This window comes from Stenella coeruleoalba, assembly GCF_951394435.1.
Source record: "Stenella coeruleoalba genome assembly, chromosome: 4".
Classification (NCBI taxonomy): Eukaryota; Metazoa; Chordata; class Mammalia; order Artiodactyla; family Delphinidae; genus Stenella; species Stenella coeruleoalba.
In genome coordinates this window covers 112,147,742-112,170,028 of record NC_137149.1, presented here as the reverse complement: position 1 = coordinate 112,170,028, position 22,287 = coordinate 112,147,742, and the positions used below count along the sequence as shown (strand labels likewise).

At 36.5% G+C, this 22,287-nt stretch overlaps 1 protein-coding gene across 3 annotated transcripts in view; it reads right to left on the bottom strand.

Moving 5' to 3' along the window:
* CDS1 (CDP-diacylglycerol synthase 1) overlaps positions 1–22,287 on the bottom strand; it is a 68,541-nt gene that overhangs the window by 6,153 nt on the left and 40,101 nt on the right. For 2 of the 3 annotated variants that reach the window (XM_079919188.1, XM_079919190.1), the window contains 7 exons: positions 15,509–15,567; positions 13,713–13,795; positions 11,861–11,948; positions 9,181–9,249; positions 6,256–6,408; positions 4,556–4,675; positions 2,382–2,485 (listed from right to left, as the gene is read on the bottom strand). In XM_079919188.1, coding sequence (XP_079775314.1) covers positions 2,382–2,485; positions 4,556–4,675; positions 6,256–6,408; positions 9,181–9,249; positions 11,861–11,948; positions 13,713–13,795; positions 15,509–15,567 — 676 coding nt within the window. The remainder of the gene's footprint in view (positions 1–2,381; positions 2,486–4,555; positions 4,676–6,255; positions 6,409–9,180; positions 9,250–11,860; positions 11,949–13,712; positions 13,796–15,508; positions 15,568–22,287) is intronic. The other variant, XM_079919189.1, reaches the window with a different exon arrangement.

Sequence of the window (22,287 nt, the reverse complement as noted above, 5' to 3'; positions counted from 1 at the left end):
GCTCTATGTCAAAAAAACACAACCCAGTCAAAAAATGGGCAGAAGATCTAAATAGACATTTCTCCAAAGAAGACATACAGATGGCCAAGAAGCACATGGAAAGATGCTCAACATCATTAATTATCAGAGAAATGCAAATCAAAACTACAGTGAGGTACAGCCAGAAAAAGGAACAAAACTGGGTCATTTGTAGAGACGTGGATGGATCTAGAGACTGTCATACAGAGTGAAGTAAGTCAGAAAGAGAAAAGCAAATACCGTATATTAATGCATATATGTGGAACCTAGAAAAATGGTACAGATGAACCGGTTTGCAGGGCAGAAACAGAGACACAGATGTAGAGAACAAACGTATGGACACCAAGGGGGGAAACTGGTGGGGTGGTGGTGGTGGTGGTGCGATGAATGGAGAGATTGGGATTGACATGTATACACTAATATGTATAAAATGGATAACTAATAAGAACCTACTGTATAAAAAAATAAAATTAAAAAATTAAAAAACTACAATGAAGTATCACCTCACACCAGTCAGAATGCCCATCATCAAGAAGTCCACAAACAATAAATGCTAAAGAGGGTGTGGAGAAAAGGGAACCCTCCTACACTGTTGGTGGGAATGTAAATTGGTAAACCCACTGTGGAGAACACTACAGAGGTTCCTTAAAAAATTAAAAATAGAACTACCATATGATCCAGCAATCCAACTCCTGGGCATATATTCAGAGAAAACCATAATTCAAAAAGATACATGCAACCCCAATATTCACTGCAGCACTATGGTACAATAGCCAAGACATGGAAGTAACCTACATGTTCATTGACAGAGGAGTAGATAAAGAAGATGTACATATATACAATGGAATATTACTCAGCCATAAAAAAACAAAATAATGCCATTTGCAGCAACACGGATGGACCTAGAGATTATCATACTAAGTAAAGTAAGTGAAGTAAGTCAGACAAGGACAAATACCATATGATATCACTCATATATGGAATCTAATTTTTACAAATGAACTTATTTACAAAACAGAAACAGACTCACAGATTTCGAAAACAAACTTATGGTTACCAAAGGCGAAACATGGTGTGGGGGGCCGATAAATTAGGAGCTTGTGATTAACATACACACACTACTATATATAAAATAGATAACCAACAAGGACCTACTGTATAGCACAGGGAACTCTACTCAATATTCTATAATAACTTATATGGGTAAATAGTCTGAAAAAGAATGAATATTTGTAAAACTGAATCACTTTGCTCTACACCTGAAACTAGCACAGCATTGTAAATCAGCTATACGGCAATACAGTTTTTAAAAAAGATAAAGGAATGAAAGATGAGAGTAGACATCAATGAAATAGAAAACAAATACACAACAGAGAAAGGTGAAGTCAGAATTTGATTCTTTGAAAAGATTAATGAAATAGATAAACTCCTAACAAGACGGCTCAAGGAAAATAAAAGTTAATACAAAAATGCTCACACTACTATGAGTATATATTTAAAATGCATATTTAGAGACCTATAAATATGAGTTTCAATCCACATAACTCTAAAGGAAATACAGGTTTTCTAGGCTCAGACACCAGTAGAGGCCATGGCATATAAAGTAAACATGTGGTTGATGTGGTTAGCTTTCACACCTCAAACTGGCATTTCAGGGCAGATCCAAAACATTAAAGTTTAGTAATGAGAATAAAGCACCCCATATAAAACAGCAACACCCTCCACCTACCCCTCCCCGCCTCTCCACCCCCCACCCCCACCACATACACACCCATAATCCTGCGGACTGCTCTGTTTTTCTCCATGGCTCTTATAACCACCAGACAAGCTACATTTGTTTGTTCTCCACTTCTGCCCCTTCTCCCTCCAACTCCCCAGGAAGAAAATAAGCCCTGAGGACAGGAACTTGGTTTGTTTTGTTCTCTGCTATATCCATGCCCAGAACATGCCCCAACACATAACAGGCACTCAAGCAATAACTGGTGGACTGGATGAATCATTATGTCCTCCTCCTTTTTAAGTAACTCTTAGGGTTCACTGTCACCACAATGTCCACAGTTGAGAAATTAAATCTCCTGCTGTTCCAAATCTAGTACCATTCACCCACTCTAACTGAATCTTAACTCAGCCCTATTAGACTATGACATATACTATTTTTTTAACTTGTTCAAATGTAAGGGAAATAATTATAATTTAATCATACTGCCCAAGGCTACAGTGTGACACGGTTCCAGGAGCCACCGTTCCCTTCGCTATTATAGATTACCAATGACAAAAAAAGTAACGAATTCAAACTAATGCCTATCGAAATGAGAACTCCAAGAAATCATCTAATAAAACATTTTTTAAAAATCTAGAAGTACCTTATAAAACTTGTGATGTACACATGCACAAAAGTTGCCATCAAATACTGACAATCAAATCTGTCCATTATCCCTCCATGTCCAGGAATGGTGTTTGCAAAATCCTTCAGAAAAAAACAAACATATTAGTAACTTTTCAAAAAAATCACCTGCTCTAAAATTCCTACCTGTAAATGTCTCCTTGACATCATGGACTTGAAGGAAAATACTTTACTATTGGATTTTCCCACTAAATACAAACTTATTAGAACATGTCCAACAGATTAAAACTGCATGTTGGAATATGTGCCTATGTTAGAATGACTATTGAATTGACACACAGCTTTCAAATAACACTAATTAAATATTAATTAAATCTAGCACTAACTTTTTTTAGTTAATAAAACATTTTCTAAATCAAAAATGCTATCAGCTATTACTAATCTAATCTTATAGCTGGCTCTTCTGTTTAATCAGAAACTATTTGGGGAGCTATTTTAGTGTTGTTGACAGATATACAACTGGTTCTAGCTCATGTTTATCCTAATGGTTCTTACTCTGAAATAAATATTTTACTACTGTGATAAATATTTCTTTTTTTTATGTGTTGGGGTAAAAAGGAAATCAAAATAGATAGTTCATTTGGGACATGTTAGTCCATTAAATGGCCAAATTAAGGGAATGGTTAGTAAGCCTCTGCAGATTGACCCTGTATAGATCCATCTACACGTGTCAGGGCCCAGGAAATGTAAATGACTAATTGTCCTTCTCGTTTACTCAAGCAGCCTAAAAACCTCTAAAATGCAACAGCGATTCTACCTTCATTTCAGACATGAAAAGAAACCTCACCATTCACCAAGAAACCTTGGATTGGAGACCATTAAAGACCATTCTAAACATAACATTTCTCTGTTTAAAACAACTATTGAAAAACTCTTTGGTTAATTTTTGCCAACACATTTCCTTCCTTCTCTTCCCTACTAACCCAAGCACAATAGAGCCGTGGTAACTCCATCCCACTTGGCTGTTTGCAGCCTTTACAGGCTTCTCGTCTTGCATAGCTATTGCTACGATTCTTTGTGGATGTGTATTATCTCCCCTAGTCGGTGGTGAGCATCATGAGAACAGGGACAACATCTTGTACACTTTTGCATATTGCATTCCACCTAAGGTAGTATCTTCCCCATTGCAAGTGCTCGCTGAGTTCGCGTATTTATTTCCCTGGCCTCTGGGATCTGGCCACCACTCTCTGTAGTCTGACCACCTACTCCCTACCATGGCCACAGTGTTCCTCTTCCCCTTCCAGCAGCTGATCTCCTCTACTCCTTTGCACTTGCTGGAACTCCCTTCCTTCAATTTCTCTGCAGGACTCATTCTCTTCCTTTCCTGGTATCCCTGCTTAAACGCCACCTCCTCAGAGAAGCTTGCCCTGAGCACCCCACCTTCAGTAGACACTCTCTAACTCCCAATGGCACACATTCAGTCTTAACTTAGTGAAGCCATGTGAGGAGAGTTGAGATAATAGGCCAAATATATCTCACTTTACGAGAATTTAAGGTAAACAAAACATAGGGCTAATTTTAAGTATCTGGAACAGGGATCAGCAAACTATGTCCCACAGACCAATTCCAGCCTGCTGCCTGTTTCTTGTAAGTAAAGTTTTATTAGAACCCAGCCACACTCACTCATTGATGTATTGTCCATGGGGCTCTCACACTATGGTGGAAGACTTCAGAACTGAGTAGTTTGCGATATTGCTGCTATTAGCGTATGATTTGGCCCTTTACAGAAAGAGTTTGCTGACCCCTGGTCCAGCAGAATGGAGAGTTACATATCCAAAGGCACTCTTGCACTTCCCTTCACTTGAGACTGTGACAGGACACTAAACTTAGACAATTCATAGCTGGATTCTTGGATGAACACTTGAAGGACCAAGATTCTGTGTCTGTCCCAGCATCAAGTGACACATGCCATTTCTAGAAAAAAGGGTGATATACCACTTTAAAATGTATTAACACGGCATGACCAAAACCTAACAAGAAAGAATATATACTCTGTGAGGCTGACACAAATAGGGTGGAAAAGTTTTTGCCCAGGGGCTTAATGCGGGAGACCAAAAGAGAACCAAATTCCAACTATATTACATTCTCTAATTATATTCTGTAACACTGTAACAAAGAATCTAAAACACACACCTTGATTTTGAAAGCTCTTTTGAATCCGCTGGCAAAGAATCCTCCGAATGGGCCAATCAAAGATGCAAATGTGGAAAGAGCAATGCTGTGTATCTGGAAAGGATACAAGCTTATTGTTTCCTAAAGAGGGAAGAAAAAAGGAGAGGGGTTGGGGCTAACTGCATGAAAAATGTATTCGAGCACGCCACCTAAACTCAGAGCCATTATATCTAAACACTAAGTCAAAGCACATGCCATATTTTTGTTAATTTCACAAACTTTCAAGATCATAGGAAAAAATAAATGTGTAAGCTCTCGTTACCACTCTGCTTATTCAGCCAGCACTCCCTATTCCCTGTGTAAGCGTACTGAAAGCGCCTGGTGTGCTAAAATCTGATAGGCTACTTTTCTAATTTGTCTAGAAACTTCTACATCACTTGGGTCATAGGCTTACCAAGAATCAGTTAATTTCTGACATTGTTTTTTACCAGTAGCACTTTGTTTTTGTAATTATATAATGTATTTTGTACTTGTATTTTATTTCACTTTAATTTTATATGACAAATGATGGGAAAGTTGGTCTTTCTCTTAAAATTAAGTTAAATGCTGTGGAAACACCTGAAAATAAAATGCTTTATTTTCTACCAAAATTAACATCAGCAAGACAATTATGAAAAGTTGAGAAGAATTCTGCAGCCAAATTATTTTGTAAATTCTTAGTTCTTATTCCACTTTAAATAGACTGAAACTACAAATTGTAGAGAGTGCATAATGGGTGTGGTTTAAGAAAGATCACTAAGAACTCCAATCTTTGGACCTGTTCGCAAAGGAACGGCCTTGCCCCAATCAAAGATTAGCAGTATCAAAGAGTTTTACAGCAGATAATAGATGGCTTGGACACTGAAAAAATTCTTGGAATCAATGTATTGAGCCCTCAAGTAGAGAAATAATTTGTTGGTTAACCTTCTTCTTAAAAAGTAACTTTAGTTAAAAGTTAAATATTTCAGGGAATTCCCTGGAGGTCCAGTGATTAGGACTTGGTGCTTTCACTGCCAGAGCCCAGGGTTCAATTCCTGGTCAGGGAACTAAGATCCCGCAAGCTGTGTAGCACGGCCAAATAAATAAATAAATAATAAATGTTTCAGATGCATTCATGTGTACACACACACAATTATTTGATTCCCCACTTTAACCAACCACCCACTAGTCCTGGTAGCATAGATCAGCAGGGATCTACTGGACAGCATGTCAACATCCTTCAAGGTTACCTTTAAATGGCAGCAGTGTTTTTGGAAGGGAAAGTGATTTTTAGAAACAGCAGCTTTCTGTACTAGTAAAAGTCCCCTAAAAATCAAGTAATTTTTGAGCTGGTGAATTTTAATTAAGTTTTAAATTGAGTCAATTTATACCAGTTACACGTGAAACTCATTATAACTCGTTTGATTTGTAGAAATCTAAGAGACATTTAAAAATGTTTTCAAGATAAATTACCACCAGTATTCAAACCATTAGGCAAGTAAGTTTCTAACAGACAACTGGTTTGTGACAGTAATATTCACTTTATATACAAAAAAGGGAAATCACAAGGGGATAGAATATATGATTGATGTCAAGCAGACAGTGATCTGTATTACAGAGTTAAAAATTCTGCAGAAATCGATCTCTTGCAATAAATGAAGCTTAATTTTTGGGAGGGAGGATCCCCACCATGTTTATCTTACCCGTCTCAACAATGCCTTCAAAAAGGGAGGAAGTGAATAACTCTGAAGCTGGAAAAGTTCTGAGGGTTCACATTCTGTAACGAAGGAGTTTACATCACTTCGGTATTCCACTGGGCAGACAAAGTACTGGTATTTGGATAACACGTAAGCGGCCTAAATAACAAAGCAAGCGTTTGTAAAACATTGCATGAAAATATATGTATGTGTATGTGTGTGTGTGTGTGTGTGTGCGCGTGTGTGTATATATATAAAATTTTTTAAACGTATATATGTTATGTGTCAGAAAGGCCAGAAACAGAATGCCAAATTTTCCTCGCATTCACATCCTGCCATGTATTTTCAAAGTTAACTGACCATAACTGATGGAATAAAAAACTTTAAAAAGCCATTAGAAAACAAAACTTTTTGGAAATCCGTATAATTATAATCTCAGTATAGGAAAAGAGGGAAGGGGAAAGTTAGAAAAAGAAGCCGATTTGAACATTTAGACAAGAATTATAGCAAGGTTTTACTTTTTTTAAGAACACATTTAATGTCAGCAGAAGCTAACAATTATAAAGGTATGGGAGAGTACAGGACTAAAGTTTCTTGCATAAAGGTTATATTAATTTCATCAATTAAAAAAATAAACAGTGATTCAAAATTACTAAGAAAACAGCACAGGTGAAAAACACCATTGTTCTTAACCAACCCAGACAATGTTGACTAAATTATTCTTTCCCTGGACACATCACTGCAATTTTTAAAACTAGCTGTCCTCAGCCATGGAAGAAGATACATAAAAACAAAATATCTTATTACAAATTTAAATTGCTATATAATAGTTCATTTTCTTTCTTTTACAGACATTCACACCATTATACTGCTCAAAAATGGTTGATAGAAGTGCAAATATGACACTAGAAATGGATATAAGTTGATTTTGCTTCCAAACAACCAGTTTCCTCAAAATTACTTATTAAAAAATATATAAGCTCCCTCCTGCTTATTTCATCATGCATTACATTCTTATAGGATAGCTCTTTATTTTCTTCCAATGATATGGCTGTTCTTGTAGTATTTCTAAATTGTCTTTAATGATACTAGATTCTTGTAGTAGTATTTAACTTAATAATCCCTTCTTCGTAATGTATAATCATTGGACAGGACCAGATCCCTTTTCATTATTCTGTTCATCAGTTATTACCTCATTGATATTCTAACAAATAAACACTGGAATAATTTTTTTAATTCTATCGCAATTTTCATTGAGAATGAACTACACTGATACACAGGAATTATGGTGGTTTTCCCCTCCAGCCTGGCCCATTTCCATTTATTCGTATATTTGCTCCCTCTCAAAGCTCCATGTTGTTATTAGTCACTCTATATTTGGCTATAGAATATATTCTAGAACTGTTAGGGACAAGACTCTTAAAAAATTAAACTTCCTGACAGTAATTTTTTTTGGTATATTTATCTTATATCCAGCCATTTTTCTGTACCTTTTTTGATTTCTCACAAGACACCTTTGAATAAAAACATAAATTCCATAACTGTACACTAATTTTTAAAACATTAACAATATCCATTATTCATAGCTAAAAGTAAACATCAATTATTTTTAACAAGCTTTTTCTGTAAACTGGACTCACAGCAGTAAGCACCCACTAGGCCAAGCAGCTGGTACGTGTTAAAGAGACAGAACTCTTCAATATCATTTGCATTCTCTGCTTTTATTCAAAGCCACCACCCGTCCCAGCACCTGTGCACCCACAAGGCAGAACAGCTGTTAGAAACTACCAAAACACAACGGCAGGTCTCAAGCCTAGCTTTATATGAGAATCAGCTGAGGGAGTTAATTGACCTGGAAGAGGGCTGGGACATAGGTGTTGTGTAAGCTCCCCAGGTGGTTCTGTTATGAGGCCACGATGAGAGTTACTGGGCTATAGAATGCAGGCATACCTCATTTTATTGCACTCACTTTATTGTGCTTCACAGGTACTGTGTTTTTCACAAATTGAAGGTCTATGGCAACCCTGCCTCAAACAAGTCTAATGGCACCATTCTTCCAACTGCAAGACTTCAGTGGAGGAAGTAACTACAGATGTGGTAAAATAGCAAGAGAATTAGAAGTGGAGCCTGAAGAGGGGAATGAATTGCTGCAATCTCATTATAAAACGTTCACGGATGAGGAATTACTTATGAATGAGTAAACAAAGTGGTTTCTTGAGATGAACTCTATTCCTGGTGAAGATGCTGTGAAGACTGTTGAAATGACAACAAAGGATTTAGAATATTACATAAACGTAGTTGGTAAAGCAGTTGCAGCGTTTGAGAAGGTTGACTCCAATTCTGAAAGAAGTTCTACTGAGCAGGGTAAAGTGCTATCAAACAGCCTTGCATGCTACAGAGAAATCCTTCATGAAAGAAGAGACGATCGATGTGGCAGACCTCCTTGCTGTCTTATTCAAGAGACTGCCTCAGCCACCCACCTTCAGCAACCACCACCCTGATCAGTCAGCAGCATCAACATCCGGGCAAGACCCCCCGCCAGCAAAAAGATTATGACTCAACGAAGGCACAGATGATGCTTAGCACTTTTTAGCCATAAAATATTTTAAATTAAGGCATATACACTGTTTTTTTTAGACTTAATCTAGTACACACTTAATAGACTACAGTATAATGTAACTGTAACTTTTATATGCATTGGGAAACCAAAACATTCACGTGACTTGCGTTATAGCAATACTTGCTTTATTGTGGTGGCCTGGAACTGAAGCTGCAATATCTCTGAGGTATGCCTGTGGATTCCGTCTAGTGGGCTTCAGTTAATACATTATTAGCATTTTCTGATTTAATTCTTTTAGGTTCAGAATAGACTAATAAACTTGCTACCACTTTTCAAAATATAAATAAAATAAAAATCTTAGTGAAACTCACAATGAATCCAAAGATGACTGTGGAAAAGAAACCGCCAATGAATCCTTCCCAAGTCTTTTTAGGAGACAACTGAAAAAGGCCAAATAGAATTAGAAAGAGTTACTGCACTCACAAAACACACAGATACATATGTTCAATAAATTCCCATAATACCTTGTACCTCTCTCCTTCTTTTTTTCATATTGGAAAGGCTTTGCAACCCTTTTTCCTTCAGTCCATGATGGTGATTTATTTGTGCAAATCTCTCTAGTAGAGTCGAACACATATTAGGCCTTCAGACATCCTACATACTGTGAATATGTTTGTTTCTGTAAATAGCCTCAATTTGCTTTTTTCACTCAAAGGACTATAAACTCTATGCTGAAATAATTGTCCCATAATGTTCATGCTTATATAAACCCCCAGAATAATGTAATAAGGATGAGACATATTCATTCATTCTAAGTATACATGGTCTGTGTTGACCTACTACTGATCAAAAATAGAATGAGTATAACAAAACATGGATTCTGCAGCACCCCAGATTTTCATATATTCCCAAATGCCAAGCTTACAACAGTCCTCTTTCTGAAATGGCAAAAAGCTCCACAGCCCTAGGTACAGTATTTGCCTCACAAGTATGCACATATCCTCCCTCCTTTAGTCACTATATATGTCTTTCTCCATGAAGAAACATATTGGGCTTCTGAGAATACTGTTTGTTTCAAATTCCGGCTATTGTTTATTAGTCCATGGAGCATTCAGGGAGAGAAATCTGGAGGAAAGTCTAGAACTTGGTGAAGCAGGGGCAGGAGAAAAAGATTTAGGAGTAGACAGTGCTAACTGGCTGAGGTGCTCTGTAAGATAAGGACTCAGTACAGGGCTATGATCGTCAGGAGATCAGTGACGGCCTCTGTGATGTTCCTTTCAGTGGATCAATGGGAACAGAAGCCAAATAAATATCGGAGGGAAGTTTCTGAGATAGAAATGGGTGATATGCTAAACTACATGAGCGCTTGTCCTGAAGTTTATAAAGTACCAAGGCTTTCTTGACCAATCTGACAACAATTCCGCCATAGAGAAGTGACTGATATACAATGTCTCCTAGGATAATTCAATATTATTGTCATGAAGTAGGAGTTGACTCAAATTCAGAAGTGCCTGCTGATTATTTTAAAGATAGCTCATCGAATTAAATTGACCCATATCATATATATATATATTTTTTTATTTTAATTTTTTTCTTTTTGTGGTACGTGGGCCTCTCACTGTTGTGGCCTCTCCCGTTGCGGAGCACAGGCTCTGGATGCACAGGCTCAGCGGCCATGGCTCATGGGCCTAGCCACTCCGCGGCATGTGGGATCTTCCCAGACCAGGGCACGAACCCGTGTCCCCTGCATCGGCAGGCGGACTCTCAACCACTGCGCCACCAGGGAAGCCCCCCATATCATACTGATTTAGGGGTTAACTTGCTTAATTACATCTGCGTATATTATACAACTAATCCAGCCTGGTAATTCACTAGAAATTGATGTTCAAAATCAGACAGTGAGATTCTTCTACAGCCTCTGAGGGCTCCTAAGCCAACAACTTCTCAGCTGGTATAAAATCCTTGACTACTTCACCACTTGCTCTTGTGCTGAAATAAGCTTTAGAGACTTTAAAAATGTATATAGCTTACTGGCCAGTATCCCCACAGCTCAGCTTAATGCTGTGTGCTGGACTCCTATGTGGGGAAGAATTTAAGGAAGGTGTTTTTGAAGGACAGGCCGTCCACGCACTCCTCTAGGAATGATAAACTATCCTTACATCACTCTGAACAAAACAGGTTTTCTATCTCAACAATTGTCTCAGTCCCTCCATAAATGCCTTCATGTGATTACATCAAAATAGCCAATTAATGCATTTGTCAGAATGTTATAAAAGACTTTGCCCAATATCTGAACTGAGTGAATCCTCTATGTAGCCCCAACGTGAAAAGCTTTTTTATTTTTATTTTTAAAAGAAATCAGTTCTAGAAAAAGGTCTGTTTTTCCATGAGGAGTTGGTTTCTTTCTTTCTTTCCCAAGATGGGAACTGTATAAATTACTTCATTTTCTTCTTTGCCTCCACTGACTATAAACAGAACCAAATCTAAGGCAAAACTACATGGTCTCCTCATGTGTACTTTCCTGTCCCTTATCTTCACTTTTCCTTATCACTTGCATCATTCATCAGTGTTTTATTGTAGGACCTCAAATTTTTTCTTAAAACAAATTTGGGTATAAAAGTCTTTCAAATGGACATGAGTATGTGACAATGGTATAATATACACTTTCAAACAATCTGGTGAAGGAGGAGACAAATGAGATGGCTTGAGAGGAAAGCAGAGTCAAGGACAGGCCTGTTTAGAGGGTTGTTGGGAAGCAGAATAAAGAACCGCACAACAGCCAAGGGAAAGAAACCAGCAAAAAGATGACATGAGCCTTCACGAGAGAGGGGAAATGACCAAGGAGCCAAGAGAGTATCTGATGAAGAACCAGACGGAATCATTGGGAAATACAGATCACTGCCTCTGCACTGTGGCTGCTGAGGGCAACTAAGGAAAATCAAAGCACCTCACAAATCAAAAATGTGCAACAGCACCAAATGGCTGGGAATTTCTCCAGTGGCTAATCTTTTAAGTTATGGTCAGGGTTTGCTTGTGGTATTTTTCCATTACCTTAATTAATGGAGTTCTTCCAAAAAAAAATCCAAAAAGGTAAGCAGTTATGTCATTGCAAATAACACTTGATATTGGAACAAGGAACCTTAAAAAAAAAAAAAGTCCGTATGATTAAGTGGCAACTATTTCTACAGCTTATGACTCATAATGAACCAATGCAATAATCCTTTGGATTACATTGCAGCCTAGCCCAGAACACAGCACGTACTAAAAGATTAATTAACAGACACAATAAATACCAACCAAATTTGCCCATTTAGCAATTAAGCAGAGCAAAATCTATAAACATACGAGAAGAATATTGCTAATGAAAATATTAAATAATCAACTTAACTTTAAAATTAAACAATCAATTTCTATAGCTATGGACTTTCAAATTTCAGTTTTATGAGGAATGCCAACTAAAAACTGTCACTCGCCATCTGGCTCTACAAGGATTAGGTCACTAGCCACTGCAGTCGCTGACCTCCAACACACCCTGAAAGGAGTTCAGCACTGAGATCAGGAATGAGGCACTTGTGTGCTCTGGGAAACACTGGCAGAACAGTCCTTCAGAGAGTTAGATATTTTTTAGGAGAAGATTTTATGAGCCCCATTTCTTACATCTTCTCATATCTAGAAAAGCACTAAAATCATTAACGGAAGCGTCTGCTCCCCATGACCAGCAGCAACCTTCTGCCAAAATGTGTGCTTGCTGGCACGTGCCCCCTTCACTAAAACCAAGTATTACTGACCTCCCCTCCGACCTCTTCGCAGCAGGTCCTCAGAGCTATCTGAGAGGCTGTTCTCCCAGGCTATAGTCCTCATTTGGCTCCAAATAAAACTTAACTCACAACGTTCACGTTGTGCATTTTTTTCAGCTGACAGGAACAAGTTACAATGGTATAATTTTTTAAAAACAGCCTTTCAAAAGAGAAATGAGTCAATTGTTCAGACAGTATAATCTGATAAACTTACACCAAGCTCTTAATACAAACTCCTTCAGGAAAAATTATTTTAATACTATCTTAGCCTGTAGTTGCATTAAAACCCTACTAACTGTACAGAACCTACTAATTTCAGTAACTGCCTCCCATCAACTAAAAGTTTGTATATGGAAGACAATCTTAAAATGATTCCAATTGTTTACACACACATACATATCTTGGTTAAAAAAACACAAACCTGTCAAGGGAACAAATTTATCTTGAATAAACCCATCAATTATAGAAGATTTTAATTACTGTATTTTAAAAGAATGTGGAGAAAATATAGCCAGATTTCTTAAAATCTTAAGTTTTTCTCCACTCTTATTTTTAATTTATAATAATTGTTATAATTTAAGTTAATTTTTAACTGATAAAAATGCTTTCTGAATCTGCAACCCACTGCTTATATAGCAAGTAACTCCAAATACCCGAAATCTGGACACCAACTCCTATTATAAAGGCAGAGTAGAACTTACCCAACTTTCACATTGTTTGCCGAAAAGCAAACTTTCCCTTTTTTCTTTTTTTTTTTTTTTGCATCCCACATAAACAATACACTCTTTTTAAACACAATTCTTTGTTTTTTTAAAAAAAGTCATATTAAGGTGTAGTAACACCTGAAAATGTAATTAATTGTTCGGTGCTTTTATGAGGACTTCCTGCATTTTATTTGAAACCTGAATAAGGAAGCTTTCCAGTTGTTAACAAAGCATTTGTCTTCAGTTGTCAAACAGTAAGCAAAACTCAGTAAGCTATTTTAATGGAATAGAGCAACAACAAATAGTACATTTTAGTAGAAATCTGTAAGACATTGTCGAATGTAAAAGAGCTTTAAAAGTGCTATGACTTAAATATAAAGCAGCATAATACTGTCCCCTTACCATATCATGCCTTCAAACAGATTTTGGATGACAAGATGTGACTGAGTAACTGTTATCAGTAAAGTGACATGAGTCCATGCGAACTGTTAATAGCACAACAATACAACAATTAGTGAACACAACGGATCAGTGCAGCCCAGGAAGCAATTCTGAAACACAAATTTCTAGCATGACTGTTGGTCACATTTCATAAGATAAGGTCATACAAAATAAATGCCGTTAGTAAATTATATTAATTTTAGTGCCTACTGAGATCTGAAAACCATGAACACATTTAACAAAGTAACCTTAATTTATACACAAATCGAATGCTAATAATATTGAGATACACTACTAAGTTTAAAAAAGACATATTAAAAAAAACATAATCTTGAATCATGAGATTAAAATGATAATGAGAAGTTTATGCTGTTGCTATGGCATTTAGATAGGAGCTAAAACTCTACTCTGGCTGCATTCTCTAGTTATTAGAAGTGCTAAAAACGATTTTTCTCTGAGTTCACTATGGTACCATTTTCCAATAAAGAGTTATTTCTAACTTCAAATGATTCAAACCAGCAGGAATCAATTGCCCTTAAACTCAATCTTTTCATACTTGAAAGTTGATCTTCACAGCTCTGTGCAATGACAGTACTCCATTTCAAATTTCAAAGTCCTCTGTGTTTCATCAATTCCATCTAGCCTGAGAGATGGCCACTTTAACCACTTTTAGCATCATTAGTATAAGCAAATTGTGAACAAAAAGCGCTAACATTTCTATGTACTAGTCTCATAATTTTTATTGGAAGTTATGACTTTTCAAAATTCTTAGGATTTTGATTTATTCAAAATAAACCTATTTTCCATTTCAGCAAAAAATATATTATATTGGTTGGGTTTTTTTTTTTAATTTTCATCTGCTTATACAATCCAATTCTCTTCTACCCTGATTGCTTCCAAATGCATAAATGATTTTTTCCAGTAGGAACCATTTATATTTTCATAGCAGATTCTAGTATTTCTAATTGTCTTGATGGTTTCTAGATTTTCACTGAGAATTCTACTCTTTCCTCTCAAGACCCCCAGAAATTAGAAATGTAAGAAATACTACAATTTCCCAGCTATGGTGCTCAGCAGGATGTCTTAATGGGAAAAAGCACAGCATGAAAAATAGGAAATATACCCCAAATCCAAAACAAGCCTTACTAATACATGAATTCACAGATCTAAATACTACATTTTGCGTTTTACAGTCTTATAATTAGCTACCTTTTAAGGAAATAAGAGAAGGTCATCATGTACAATGATAAACTTCATAAAACACTGAACACTGTTCAATGATACACTGAATGAAGTATCTTTGGCCACGAAGAATCATGTGACTGTATAACTAACTATAGCTGCCAAGAAAATGTAAGCTCTGTTCCCCTTATGCCCAGGCTAAGGGCAAGTAAACATAGCTACTTTCCATACAAAAAGATGGTAGATGTTTCCAAGACTTACTAACTGTCCAGGAGACTGTGGAAACACCTCAAATTTCTACAAATTTAGGGAACCCAAATACTTGAATTTAATTTTATAGCCTTTGAAAATATTCAAAGAAAAAGTTTTTAGGAAAACTTTGGAAACAGTTAAAATTTTTAAATCCTCAAAAAATTTTCAACTTCAACTTTTTATATATAATAGTAATCCAAAATTCAAATATCCCTCACATTTAGGCAACTAGAAGATTAGATTATATCTTCTCACCACAGAAAAAAATAAAGGTAAAGGTTTTTATTACATACAGTGACTACAGAATCATGGTTAATACACACCATATAAAACTGCAGACGATAATGTTTCTTCACCAAGCTCAGCACAAACATGCAGAAACCTGTTCAAGAACAAAAAACATGGCTTATTGTATAATTTGTTACAAAGTTTAAGATTCACTGAGCTCATATAAGCCAAATTTCTACACCACATCTAGCTATGCTTTAGCTACTCACTCATACGCTCTCCTGCTCTTCTATTAAGCATTTTAAGTAAAAGCTTCTAGAGGGAAATGACCCTGTATTCTTCAAAATGCCTAATATAGTCCATGGCATAAATTCAATAAACATCTTCTACATTAATTAAGTGAATTAGTCCCTTGCTAATGTGTGGACATGGAAAAACAGATCCTGAATTTCAGTTCACTAAAATTTATTTGCTAGTCAATCCATCAAATGTCTGTGTAGAATGTTTCAATCTCTATATAATATAAAAATTAATAATAATTATTATGGCAGCTGACATCTACTGAACACTTACTATGTTCCAGGCTCTTGTATAAGCATTTGAGAAGCATTAACTCATTTAACCCTTCCAACCTTCCTATGATGTAAGTACCCATTATCATCTCCAATTTACAGATGAAGAAAAATACACAAAGGACTTCATTAATTTACTGGGGATCACAGCGCTAGAAAAGAGTTAAACCCTTAGATCCTAATGACTCTCAAGAGTCTTGTGGTTCCATAAACTATCATCAGCAAGATTCAGGTTAAGAGTGATTTGAAATTTCTCAGACCCATGTTATAATAATTACAGTAAAACATAATACTCTTAATAATTTCATGATGTACAAACAGTATTTGTGTTTCTGTTTATATCCTACAAATTTATTACCATAAAATTTTACTAAATAAAAATTCTACCTAATGAAATGAAATCTAATAGTTATATACTAAGTAATGGGAGGCAATATGAAGCACTTTTTGCCCAATATATCTGTGAAGTTTTAAAGATAATTATTTTTTTACAGAAGTAGATACTGGAAATGCATAAGCCAAGTTTAATTTCAGCTAAACAGCTACTCATGCATTCTATTCTGCAATATCTTTAGAGAGTTCTCTAAGATAGAAAACGAACTGTCACCTAATCTATCCCATATGAAATAAAGTACTAGACTTTGTATATCTAAGTTATACTTACCAAGGCAATTCTACCCACTGGAGTAAGCAAGGTTGATACTACTCTGACCAGAGCAAAGAATCAAACAGCAGCTGCCGGCAGCTATTTTTTGATGACCGATTTGTAATGTCAGTGTAAAGGATAATGATAAAGGAAGAGAATGCACACTGGCTCCCAGATCCTACCTCACCTCCTATTTGTCACCTATAGAATCTAACTGATTGAACTGCAAAAGAAATATGGAAACATTCTCTGAGTAGAGGCAAACTGACAGCCATATGTCACTTTCTTGAGAAAAAGAAAGCAAGGTGGGGCAGGGGGAGATTAAAACATGGAATTCATGGCACTGAAATCACCAGTAGCATAAAAGACCTCTTTAAAAATCATTGCTTTTAAATTTCTCTTCAATAGCAGGTAGATTTATTTTTTTGCTTAAGGAATAATGAAATTTCTATGCTGCTTTATGCCATTGGTCCATGGTTAAAGGTAGATTGGACTTGGTTCAGAGGCTAATAGGGTAAAAGCAAAGCAGAGGCAAGACAGATGCCTCTGGACCCTCCCCTTCTGTCCAAACGGACCTCTCTGGCTCTCCCTGCACAGCCTCGGGAACCTCTCAACATCATTAACTATGAATTACCTCTTCACAAATACTAGTACAACACGTTTGGTTGGTCTCTTTCTTGAAATTATATAATACCGTTCACCCTTAAGCACTTCTTCAAATAAAATTACCAGCAGACTTATTCAGTACTTTCCTAATGATGATTTTTATCCAGGACAGTCTTGGCAACTCACTTTTACCTGATCCAATTTCACTGTTAAATCAACCAGTAGCAATGCAGCTGTTTAGGGTGCTCTAATAAAGGATATAATTATCTGACTCCTAGATACATTAAAATAATACAGTTCTCTGAATATGGAAGAGGAGGATGTAAAGTGTTTTCCTAGCATATCTAAGGTTAAATATTATTTTCAAAGAAAAAGAATCCAAAAAAGAAACATAAGTTTACTTTTTCATTCACAACCATCTAGCTATGTGTATATTTTATGTTTAACCGTGTAAAAATACATACATGCTATATTTCAATAAATCTATGGAAAGCATAACTTTATACATTTAGATCCATAGTTTTACTTTTTCCCCAATTAACAAAGAACATTTGTACGGTTATATTTCCAATTAAAATCATAGGATTTGTTACAGTATTGTAAACAAAAGTATTCATTGAAAAAGTTTCCTAACATACAGTTCTTGATATATAATTATGTTTAGTTACACTTACTGATCACCATTTATATAAACAGCACTGTGCTGTCCATGCAAAGATGTGTATATCCTGTTGCCCAGTATCAAGGAGTTCCCAGGTGGTTAGGGAGAGCCAGTTACCCAACAGATTACAGACAATTATATTCAAAAAGAACAAAAAAGAATGAGATTTCTAAAGCAGTCAGGAGAAGTGAAGGGAAAAAAAAAGACACTGAAAAGTCCAAAAGATGGGATAGAGGAAATTTCCGAAAAAATGGACAATCAAAAAATATTTATGGAGCACTAGACACAAGATACAAAAAAATGGATAAGATAGGCATTCCACTCAAGGAGCTCATAATCTAGTTGAAGAGACAGGAAAATATAAAGAAATAATCAAGTTATTTTTAAAATTTCTTATTGGTGATTAACCAATTCAGTAAACACATGCAGTCCTTAACTCAAAAAACAAAGATGGACCCAGGATTAAATACTGGAGCTTACTGACTCATCCTTTACTTTCACATGGCTGTATTTTTCATTACACTTCCCTAGCTAATCTAACTCCAAAACATTTCAAACATCATGTTCAACAAATTCAGAAGCACACTGCATTATGTGTGCCCATATTCAGCCACTAGAATACAACTGAGTTGTTTTAAAAAAGTTTGAACGTGCACTGTAGAAATTCACACAAACCAACCATTATATTGGCTAAGATAGAGAAAAGTTTTCTCTTAATCTGCACGGTGAGTTTAAGGTATAGAACAAGACTGATATGTGTATAGATTCTAATCATCTGAATTTAAAAACTGTAAGTGGTTTTGAAGATACAGTCCTTTATGAACAGTTGTTTGTGACATCTTTCAAAGATTTCATCACCATCCTTTGAGATAAAACATATTCAGGATATTTGGAAAAACATTCTTAATCATGCATTAATTTTAGCTATAATTTAATCTTATAAGTCCATTGATTTTTCTTGAATTCAAAGTATTATATTCAAGTTATAACTTACCCTTAAGGGTTTTTAAAAAGAAGTCAAAACAGTTAGCCATGCACAAATACAAGCAAAAACAAAACAAAACAAAACAACCAAACCACTGAACTTAATACGCCTTTAATATGCCTATCACTGGTTGGATAAAGAGATCTTAAGGTGATGATATTAAGGGTCCAACATCTTAAGCTTATTCACCCATCATTACTAGACATGTAATCACATAGTTGCTCTGGTTTCTAAAGAGCCCCAAATCCAAGGCCCCAAGATCTTTTTAAAATATATCCAGACTCTAGAGAAAATGTTGTTCCTATAATTTTCTTTTTGCTATCACTCAAATTCATTTTACAACAAAATTATCTAAGTGTCAGGATGATTTCCAGGTCCTAGTCAGTGAGTCATCTGGTGTAATATTAAATACGTCATTTAATGTGGTGGGCCTTGGTGAGTGGGTCAGACCTGGATATACATACATTTTATTTTAATAAAATTCAACGTCAATGAAAGAGCTTGTGTTGTCTCTGGTTTTTAAATCTGCTAAGACCTATAAAAGTCATTTGACCACTGCAGAACTAAAATTTGGGCAGGACCCTTGGAATGCTGTTTAACGAGAAGAATTCCAGAGATTTTTATCAGCATAATTTGAGAGAAAGGTACAAATCTCTCAACAGAGCACACTTTCTATTTCCTTACTCCTGTTTTAAAGTCTACCTTCATTTGCTAGACTAAGCTCATGAATGTTGCTAATCACTTCAAGAATCACCAGTAAGGCCTCAAGACCCAGCAACCAAAACACTGATGCTGAAAAAAAATCTCTCTAAAAAGCACTGTGTGTGGATGTGCATGTTCTCAGCCTCTGATCATTCATCTAGTAAATGTGTATTGGGAACCTAAATGCCAGACCCTGTGCTAGGCACTGGAAATTAAAAAAACAAGAGAAACATAAAGTGAGTGCTTATGGTCATTTAATAGGACCATATTTAGGACACGTGTAAAATGATAACAGATATAGAATACTATGAATAATTTATATTGGAAGTTTCATCTCTTATCCCAGTAGCTCCTAGCTTACTACAAAGTTGTGTTTTACAGAAACAGACTCACAGACATAAAAAACAAACTTACAGTTACCAAAGAGGAAAAGGGGTGGGGAAGGGATAAATTAGGATTTGGGGGTTAGCAGATGCAATCTATAAAATATATATAAAATAGATAAACAACAAGGGCCAACTGTATAACACAGGGAACTATATTCAATACCCTATAACAAACCAAAATGGAAAAGAACATGAAAAAGAATTTATATATGAATCACTTTGATGTACACCAGAAACTAACACAACATTGTAAATCAACTACACTTTAAAACAAAAAAAAGTTTTGCTTTAAAAATACTTCTGTAAGACTGTAATAATGTCAATATCCTGGTGTTATCTTACACTGTAATTTTTCAAAATATTACCATTAGTGGAAACTAGGCAAAGTGCATAAAGGACTCTCTATTATTTCTTAAAACTACATGGAAATACATAATTATCTCAACAAAAAGTACATTTCAAGCCAATAATTTGGGATACAAAAGCAATTTTTCATAGACTATCATAAATAGCAGTTGGTTTCTAAGATCAGCCCACAGTATTTTAGGTTTTTTTTTTTTTAATTTTTTGGCTGTGCCACGCAGCATGTGGGATCTTAGTTCCCCAACCAGGGAATGAACACCCGCACCCTGCAGTGGGAGCTCGGAGTCTTAACCACTGGACCGCCAGGGAAGTCCCATAATTTTTTAAAATTTATAACCCTCTTACTATTAAATATAAACCTCAGGCCAAGCCTACATTATATTTAGTATGAATTAGAGCAACAGGTTCCTATCTTGTCACTCTATTAACGTTATCCAACTCATCCTTCATTTAATTACAGATCTGGTTATATCATCTCTTAGCTTAAAATCCTCCAGTAGTTTTCCTGGGATAAAGCCCAAACTCTTCCCAGAATACACAAAGCTTCTCAAGACGGGGCTCCTGCTTACCTCTGCAACCTGCACTGCCTCTCACTGGTCCTGAACACGCCACCCTCTCTCGTTCTCAAGACTGTACAGCTGTTCCCTCCTCCTGGAATGCCCTTTCCTTCTGTCCACCTGGCAAACACCTGATTGTTCTTTGCTTCTCACGACACCTGTCATCTCTTCTTCAAGGTGTTCTATGGCCTTCCCACCCCCGCAAAGCAAGGCCCTCCTTCCCCTTCTTTATGCTCTTAGAGGTCCTTGTTCACATTCCAGCAATGAACTAGGGGACATGTGTCTCAGCAGTTGCAATACCCTGGAAGGCACGCTACCAGCCTATTTCCCTTGGTATCCTCAACACCATGTACAGTACTGGCACTTGGAAGGCACTCAAATGTTTGTTGAAGGAACAACACTGATGATTTTCAATAAGCTTCCATGATTCTATAAAAGAGCAAGTGGTAAGCTATGTCCATGGTGGAAATCAGTTAGAAAAAAGAAGAAATACTGATTTTGTTTTATAAAAGTAGAGTCAGAAATTTTAGGGAATGAAGAAACAATGACTGAAAAGGGTTGGTTGGGAGGCTATCATGTATACAATGTTATAAAAAGAAACAAGAAAGAAAATAAATTATATTGTCTTTACCCTCTCAATTGAGAAGTTATTTTCAAGTATAAGTTAGAGCAAATGCAAAGCAAGGAAATAGTAGTTGCCTTATTTTCTGACATGCTACCCATCAAATTTTGCTGTATGCACATCAGATGTAACTGCAGATACGGAAAAAGTGAGATAAGTTTAGATGTGCCAATATAAAACCAAAAATAAGCTACATTAAGTGGGAAAAAACAGGTACAGGATGGTCTGCTCTCATTTGTGTACAAAAATGAGGGAAGGAGGATATAAACATATAAGCTTGAATACTCAGATAATGTCTGAATAGTGGTAGGAAGCCCCTGGAAAGAGTAAGTAAGGCTCTGAGCGGGGAGGGAGATATCATGGAATACTCCTTTTCAGCCCGAATTTTTACTGTGGGAACGTATTATGTTTTCATTTTTAAAAACTAGTGTTAAAAAACCATCCTAGGGGGCTTCCCTGGTGGCGCAGTGGTTGAGAGTCCGCCTGCCGATGCAGGGGACACGGATTCGTGCCCCGGTCCGGGAAGATCCCACATACCGTGGAGCGGCTGGGCCCATAAGCCATGGCCGCTGAGCCTGCGCGTCCGGAGCCTGTGCTCCGCAATGGGAGAGGCCACAACAGTGAGAGGCCCGTGTACCACAAAAACAAAACAAAACAAAACAAAACATCCTAGGTAAGGACTCTTGAGATGCTTGGCTTTTGGTGCCCTCCCTATTCAGAACTCAGGCGTGGTGCTGAGAGAGCCAAGCCCCATGGAGAGCCCACACTCGGGTG